Below are 9260 nucleotides of genomic sequence, written 5' to 3'. Positions count from 1 at the left end.
TGTCCATTTTCGAACATGTTCATTGGTGGGTTATTTATACTAAATAACGTCATTGCTTATTTTGGAACCGGTTATTGCACAATATCTAGACGGGCATGTGAAATTTTACATCAGTAGAACTAATGTGAACGGAGCAAACGGACTTTCGAACCAGGTAAAGACATATTTCACAAATTTGTCGCAATGGCATCTGTTTTTTCAGACGAAATTCAGTCCTTTAACTCAAATACACCTAAATTGACTGCACTAAATGTATCGAAAACTGATAAACATGTTATTTTTCAGCCAAAGGGGGCATCCCAAAGCAAGCAAGGCAAAAAGGCCGAGCAAAAGCAATCACAAGCGGCAAGAAAAGCATTACTAAAACGACTTTTGTTGATTCTATCAACATTTCTAGCCCAATCACAACGACGGATATCCTACCGGACTTTGTTAACATGCTTGGAGAACAGGAAATTCTGGTAAGACTATGTTGAATTTCGATAGCTGTCATTTAACAAAATATGACAACATGGCTGAAATGACAGGGTGTAAAAGTTGGCAGGGTGCCAAGATTGATAACATTTTTAACAACATGTACACATCTGTAACAGTTTATGATGACAATCACTTTTATCAGTGTTACTATATGTGTGAGGTGACAACATGCAGTTATAATGGTCAAACATGAATTACATCTTAAAGATGTTTCTTTTCAAGGTGATCTGAGCAATGATTATGCTGTTCAAGATATTTCACACAATCCTGTGTTTTGGTATTGTTGAAGATATCAAATGATTGTTTAAATTTTAGTAACATTTGTTAATATAATTTTGTTTTTAAAATCCCCTCCCACACTTCCTGATTTTTACCTTTACAATATAGTCAACATGATAATCAACTTAAAAAATACAATTTTAATATTTGAGAATAAACCAAAGGCACATGAGAGCAAATGGCACATACCAGACAAAAGACAAATTTCAAAACCACATTAAAATATAGCCCAACATACTATGAACCTTGTTCTGGGAAAAGTGGGCTTAATGTATACATTTATTCAAATTTTCTTTTAAAGAAAGTATTTTCTTAGCAAAATTCCAGTTTAGACAGAAAGTGTTATTCCTGATTAGCTTGTGCAAACTGTTGTGGCATAGTTGATATGGTGTCTGTCTAGCAGTGCGGAGGTAATGCTGTAAGATCATTGTGGCATAGTTGATATGGTGTCTGTCTAGCAGTACGGAGGTAATGCTGTAAGATCATTGTGGCATAGTTGATATGGTGTCTGTCTAGCAGTGCGGAGGTAATGCTGTAAGATCATTGTGGCATAGTTGATATGGTGTCTGTCTAGCAGTGCGGAGGTAATGCTGTAAGATCATTGTGGCATAGTTGATATGGTGTCTGTCTAGCAGTAGGGAGGTAATGCTGTAAGATCATTGTGGCATAGTTGATATGGTGTCTGTCTAGCAGTGCGGAGGTAATGCTGTAAGATCATTGTGGCATAGTTGATATGGTGTCTGTCTAGCAGTAGGGAGGTAATGCTGTAAGATCATTGTGGCATAGTTGATATGGTGTCTGTCTAGCAGTGCGGAGGTAATGCTGTAAGATCATTGTGGCATAGTTGATATGGTGTCTGTCTAGCAGTGCGGAGGTAATGCTGTAAGATCATTGTGGCATAGTTGATATGGTGTCTGTCTAGCAGTGCGGAGGTAATGCTGTAAGATCATTGTGGCATAGTTGATATGGTGTCTGTCTAGCAGTGCGGAGGTAATGCTGTAAGATCATTGTGGCATAGTTGATATGGTGTCTGTCTAGCAGTAGGGAGGTAATGCTGTAAGATCATTGTGGCATAGTTGATATGGTGTCTGTCTAGCAGTGCGGAGGTAATGGGTTCGTTACCCACTGTGGGGTTGATCTTTAGATCTTCCTAATAGACACCAAGTACTGATCCTACCTAGGAAATGGACTCGAGAGCGTTTCAATAAGCCTAAGGCTTTCGATGCAAAAGAGCTGAATATAAATGGGTTCAACAAATCTGGGGTGACACTTTTTGCACATGCATTCATCCCGGATTTATCAGAGCAGTGCTCATATTAATCTATTTGCATACATTTGAACATCACATTGTTTTCAGTGCCTATCGGAAGCTGGGGAGATTGTTCCGAACACCCTTGATGAACTCGTGGATTACTTGGACATCGAGGGGTCGGCGCTCGGTGGCGGGGAACAGTTTGATGTCTTGCATCGCACAGACTTCGAACTGTTCCAAGATTTTACTACGTTCAGTACAGAAGACAAGTGGCCTATTTGACACAGGTAATTTGCATGTTTTTTTGAAACATGAAATAAGATGGTCGTTTACCATAGCTTGTTTGTTTTTGTGTAATACATAGGGGCTACTGTTTTATAAAGAGGTCCCCTTGGAAAAAAATTACCCCCACAAACTGATGTTTATCAAAGTCTTATTTCCAATAAAGCATTGCTATCTGCATTTTTCATCAATTTGTTAAAAAAACAAAGTCCGAAGTGGTGGTGGAAAGCATTGTGTACTACCCGATATAAAAAAAGACTTTTTCATTTTCTTTTGTTTTTAGGAAGTTGACTTGAACACATCTTAACATTAAAGATGTTACATATAGAAATATTACTGTTAAGGTTTTTTATGTGATTGTTTTACCTGCCTTATAGGAAAAGGTTTCTTGTTGTAACCCATGTAAAGAGACACTCTGTATATTTCCTTTTCAATGCTTTAAGCTGAAATCAATATTGAATGGAAATGTATACAAACAGTGCAGTAATCTTTAAACCTTGGCACTGTTTTAATACACCTGGCCTGGATTGAACCTTGACTTACTGTTGTACACAATATGGGTCAAGGCTTACTGTAATATCACAAACCTATGCATTGCTGGGGTATTTCACCAGATTTCATCACTCACTGACCCAATTTCAGTTTCTAAAAATAAATATTAGTAGTGGTTGTGCAATTTCTAGAAATCAGTATGTACAGCTAAGTATAATCACAACCTGTTAGTTATTAAATCAGTTTACATGAAAGTGGATAATAGATTTGAATAATTTAATCTTTAAAAAAATATTTAATGGAAAAAAATACTCTTAATTTATTAAATCAAATATGAACATAATTGAATAATGATCATCTGAAACATAGATTGTGATTAGGTGCAGTTGGATATAAGTATTTGTGTGTTTAACTTGGACATTATCATAGACATGTAGAAACTAGCAAACGCGTGAATTCATTGTTGGTTTGGAGATTTGCTGGATACAACTTAAGTTGTAGTACATTCCGCTTATATAACAGGGAAATGTGAGGTTCAACTACTTATGCCTTGAAAAGCCAAGAGTAGGTCTAATTTGTTTCTTGAAATATTAAGCTTTTTAATGTTTTGATACAGCTACATAAAATTCTTATAGATCATAATGACATTGCTGATGATTCTATTTTTATTTAAATAAATATTACACATTTTAATACAATTTATTGTATTTGAGCTGTGCTGATAAATAATGGGGCTTAACGCACTTGCGTAAAAAGTTGTCTGTAATTAGCCTGTGAAGTCCGCACTGGGAAATCATCACGGATGACACTTTCTCCATTGTCCACTTTAAGCATGTTAAACATTTTGTATTTCAGTTCAAGCTGGCAACGAGACTGTTGCTGGCAAGGCCTCGACACCTATGTACCTGGGAAAGATGGACCTGGGCGAAGGTCAGTTCCCAATGACCGCTGGTCAGTGTCCAATGACCACTGGGGAGGCTGACCTGGGAGGTCTGTTTGACCTTGCTATGGAGGGGATGATGGATGGGGAATTCCTCAACAGCTTTACGGATCTTTCCAACTTCTTTATGACGGTAAGTGCGCAGGGTTTGGACAAGTAAATGATAGAAGAAGAAGAAACCAGCCCCACTCTGGGGAAATGGGACTTGATGTGTGTGGGTAAAGTGTCCTGGGGAAATGGGACTTGATGTGTGTGGGTAAAGTTTCGTCCCAGATTAGGCCATGCAACCGTGTTAGGATAATCAGATGCGACACTTTGTGCTGAAACAGATTTTTGGCTAAATAGAAATTTCTTTTAATTGAAAATTAAGGTAAAATCAGAAAGTGTTGTAAGTGATTAGAGTGTGCAGACTCCACAGGCTAATCTTGTAGGACTATCCTTGCACATGTATAAAACCTCATTTTCCGAGAGCAAGACTAAAATTTAAGTGACTTCAAAAGTTGCTGATCCTGTTTTATCATTGTACTGAATACATCTTGACATTTTGTTAGAAATTATGTGTAGTAGGGTATAAGTTTAATAAATGGTCAATATATTTGCCATTTTAATTAATTAATGTTGATTGAACGAATGACACAATTCAATCATTGGTAAATAGATCTGTTGAATTTAAAATATTAATTATTTACTAAAGTCAACTAACATAATGACACCTATAATACTGAGAATGTGCAGTCTTGAGAAAAGTTTCAAGAGGATTATGCAAGACTTATCGTTCTGTCGTTATGTTTTCACAGGAGTCTGACGCTGCTAGCGCTGTTGTCAGTTTAGAGGATTCAAACGGGAAACTGGATTTCTCTGGAATCGCTTCTCAGCTCAACAACGGGTCACCAGCGGTAGCAGCCTCTGCTCTTGAGGAAATCCCGCGGCCATCCGCCACTCCAGCACCAAGGAAACGTAAGTGCGTTCCTTACTTGGAAACTGCAGTTTCCAAAGAAAATCTGATCGACATAGAATCTTGTCTCCAGCCGGAGACGTCTGTGGCTGATCATGATTATGTTACTCGGAAAAAGCAGAGATTGGCAACTCCGGTTGTTGTTGGTACTTCCGCAGCCGTGGACGTGATATCGACGACGGACGTGACCGCGAGTGACACCGACTCTGACGTTTTTATCGAGAAACTGGGGCGAAAGAAGGACAAGTATCGCCAGAGACGCGATAAGAATAACGAGGCATCACGACGATCAAGGCAGATCAGGAAACGAAAGTTTGTTGAGATGGACAAAGAGGCCGATGAGCTAGAAGTGAAGAACGAAGCCTTGAGGAAGAAGATTGTGGAGCTCGAGGCACTGGCGAAAACCATGAAGGCTCATCTCATCCAGAAAATGACATCCAAATAAATTGTTAAATCAAGAAATATTTGTTTTGGTAATTTTCAAAGACACAAACAATTTTTGTAAGATAAAAATTAATTGCAGCGCGATATTTTTAACAAAATTATTTGTAATTTTATACAAAATATATTATTTTTGCTAATAGTTCGTTCATGTTCAGGTCAATTTGGTTTTAATATATTTTAAATGTCTTTTGATTACAGTTGAATTAAATTGTCTTTTTTTTCTGATTGTCTTGATTGTTGTTCATAATGGCATGGCTGAATGTAGGCATATCTTTGTCATTTTTATTTAAAAAAAACATCTAAAAAAAGTAAAAATACCAAAAATACACAAATAAAAAGTATAAAGTTGAAAACTCAACAAAAATCTTCAAAAGTAGTTGAAAACTCAACAAAAAGAAGAAAATTGTTGTAAATTCAACAAAAAGAACATAACTTTTAAATGAGAAAAAAATATGAAAATTTAAAATATGTAAAAAAAAGTGTGTAATTTTATATTAATCATGTTGTCATCTACACTCTTTGTTTTCATTTCACTTAAAACTGTGAACTAAGTCTTAATCAGAAAAAAATCTTATTTATTGATGAATACGTACATTTGATTTGTTATGAAGCAAATTGTTACGAAAAAATAATGCAAACAAACTTAATAAAATTTGATATCAGAAGAGATTATTTATAGTTTTATTTGCTTCACCCACTTTTTATGCCAAGATTGAATGATCGGGGTAAATTGTTTTTGGCCTGTGTGTGTGTCTGTCAGTCTGTGTGTCTGTCACTAAACATTAACCTTTTTCATAACTTTTGCAATATTGAAGATAGCAACTTGATATTTGGCATGCATGTGCATCTCATGGAGCTGCACATTTTGAGTGGTGAAAGGCCAAGGGAATCCTTCAAGGTCAAATATATGGCTTCAAAGCGGCGCAGTAGGGGGCATTGTGTTTCTGACAAACACATCTCTTGTTTAAAATGTTGCCATTCCATTTGGTATTTTCCTTTAAAGCAAGAGGGCACATATGTTACAAAACCCTGCTTGTCTTAACAAGTTATTTGTATGTATAGTGTTTTGTTGCACAATATGTGCTTGTTTTACTGTAGGGATGTATTTTCATCTTAGTCATTCTGGTGCATTAAAATAACCCTCTGATCATTCCTGTTAATTGTTAGGGAATTTTGTAACTTGTTTAAGTTTATAAGCAAAAAATGAAAAAGTGAAAAAAATTCACTTACTTAAATTATCATTTTCAAATAAATTTGATTTTTACTGGACATGTTTCGGTTAATTCCGTTGTGTGTAATTATTTTATCATTAAAAATAAAACATTTCCTAATATTTTTTAGAAATTTATGTTGCTAATCATAAAATGTTAACTTATTTGTATTCATGTCACTTTCATTGATGTTAAAGTGCTCTTTTTGTTGTGTTGTATACATGAATAGTAATTTTCAGTTTTCAAGAAAGAAAAATAAATAAAAAAAATGTTCAATTTTGGTACATTTTCCTTTTTAAATAGATGCAATATTTGTTTAACTTTTTTGTGGTCATTATGTCATGTTTAAATATTTTATCATTAAAATCACAATTTCAAATTGTTTTAGAAATTTACTGTGTAAATGTTTTTGCTGGTTCGAATTCATGTCAATTTTTCATTGTCTTGATCATAATTATTTTTTTTTTTACTGTAGTTTCTGTACACATTAATAGTATTGATTTAAATTCAATTTCCAGATTTTTTGTATGATTTCAATGACTTCATATTTATACATTTATTTCTTACTGAAAAGTGGCGTTCTTACCTTTAATCACCACTATATATTGCTAATTACTGTTACTGCTTGGGTTGTTGTAAGCTATTTATTGAACTGTTAAATGTTTGTTTTGATACCATTTGTATAGATTTACAAATAAAGTATAAATGCATTATAAATTGTCAGTGGTGTATAACCCTAAAAACTTCGGCTGTCTGAAATGAACAACAGTACTTATGAGTGAGGATCTCCAAATACAAATGAGCCTTTCTCTACGACAACCAGGCTTTACCCTTTACCACTTAGATATGTATTTAACCCTTTACCACTTAGATATGTATTTAACCCTTGACCACTTAGATATTTATTTAACCCTTTACCACTTAGATATGTATTTAACCCTTTACCACTTAGATATGTATTTAACACTCTACCACTTAGATATGTATTTAACCCTTTACCACTAAGATACGTATTTAACCCTTTACCACTTAGATACGTATTTAGCACTCTACCACTTAGATATGTATTTAACCCTTACCTTTTAGATGCGTATTTAACACATTACCACTTAGATATGTATTTAACCCTTTACCACTTAGATACGTATTTAACACTCTATTACTTAGATATGTATTCAACCCTTTACCACTAAGATACATATTTAACCCTTTACCACTTAGATACGTATTTAACACTACCACTTAGATATGTATTTAACCCTGTACCACTTAGATACGTATTTAACTCTTTACCACTTAGATACGTATTAAACACTCTACCACTTGAATACGTATTAAACCCTTTACCACTTAGATACGTATTTAACCATATACCACTTAGATATGTATTTAACCCTTTACCACTAAGAAACGTATTTAACACTTTGCCACTTAGAAACTAATTTACTCTTTACCACTAAGATACGTATTTAACTCTTTACCACTTTGATATGTATTTAACCCTTTACCACTTAGATACGTATTTAACCCTTTACCACTTAGATACGTATTTAACCCTTAACCACTTAGATACATATTTAACCCTTTACCGCTTAGAAACGTATTTAACCTTACTACTTAGATACGTATTTTTAAACATTTGTCGTCCCTTAGAAAGTTTAGTTAAATTTAATTAAAGATCTTTCTTACTAGATTCAAGTTTAAAAGGCTTCATTTTCAACCCTTAGATACTGATGAGCAGCAAACAGCATACAACCTGAACAGACTGTGAGTTACTCGCAGGCTGTTCTGGTTTTATGCTGTTTGCACATAGCCATTTTCACTTTGCTTCTAAGTGGGAAAGGGTTAATCAAGTGTCGTCCCAGATGAGAATGTGTAGTCTGCACAGGCTAATCAGGGACCCCACTTTCCGCTTAAACTGGAGTATTGCTAAAAAGATACTCCATTTAAACTAAAAATCTTTAATTCCGGAAAGTATCGTCCCTGATAAGCCTGTGTGGACTGCATAGGCTACTTTGGGATGACACTTTATGCACATTAATTAAGCACAGTTTTCCCTGAACGAAGCATAATTATTTATCTATTAATAATACATACCTTACTATATAAAGTAACAAATTTGTACAGTTGTTCATGCCATTATCACCATTGCGGGGTCATTCTAAATATTCGGCCCTAGGGCCGATTATTTATCTTAGGCCCTCAGAATGTGTGCGCGTAACGTTCAACTGGAAAAAAGGCGTCCACATCCAGTCTTAACCATAAAAAAGTAAAACATCTAGGTTATTTTTCTACTCACCGAAGTTGTGTAAGTTGTGTAATAACCATGTTTATTTTCGTAAAGTTAAATTTGCTTCCATGACAAGTTAAAATTCTGAACACATTTCTTCATCGCAATCCATCTCTTCCATTTTGAAGCACTGGATGTAAGCAGGCAATTCTTTGTGGATAGACATTCTTTGATCGACTGACAAAGGAACGACTTATTCATCAAAGAAAGTACCCTTTTATTTCAACATCGAATTCATTCGAACAGTTAAAAGAACAATTCACTTACACTTTTCTTAAATTTAATCCATCAATTATTCAACAAAACATCGCTTTATTCGACATTTTAACGAAATCGAAAATGCAGTCTCACCAGTTTCATTCCAGTTTTATATCCCAACACTGTATGTACATTCATAATATTATAATAATCCATCGTAAACACACACACTAATCGTTCAATGCCAGTATTTTTTTATGGCAATTTCGGGGCCCTGAATCGCTCTACTGCTTTAAACACTGTCACTGTGAAATCTGGAAACCATTTTACTATTTCGAGTCACTGTGACTTTGACCTTTGACCCAGTGTCCAGAAAATCAATAGGGTTCGAGTCCTCATTAATATAAAGACTGTGAACAAGTTTGAAAAGAATCGGATAA

General features: G+C 34.8%; 1 protein-coding gene across 1 annotated transcript; it reads left to right on the top strand.

The window, feature by feature from the left end:
- The first annotated feature begins 34 nt into the window (after positions 1-34).
- LOC127860946 (uncharacterized) lies at positions 35-7049 on the top strand. Its single transcript, XM_052399269.1, has 5 exons — positions 35-154; positions 286-461; positions 2114-2295; positions 3638-3855; positions 4520-7049. Exons 3-5 carry the CDS (start codon positions 2154-2156, stop codon positions 5120-5122), a joined length of 963 nt encoding a protein of 320 aa, XP_052255229.1. The 5' UTR covers positions 35-154; positions 286-461; positions 2114-2153; the 3' UTR covers positions 5123-7049.
- The last annotated feature ends 2211 nt before the right edge of the window (positions 7050-9260 follow it).

Source organism: Dreissena polymorpha, chromosome 15, assembly GCF_020536995.1.
Source record: "Dreissena polymorpha isolate Duluth1 chromosome 15, UMN_Dpol_1.0, whole genome shotgun sequence".
In the NCBI taxonomy this organism is placed as follows: Eukaryota; Metazoa; Mollusca; class Bivalvia; order Myida; family Dreissenidae; genus Dreissena; species Dreissena polymorpha.
Note: the sequence above shows the minus strand (reverse complement) of the source record. Positions and strands in the feature narration are given on the sequence as shown.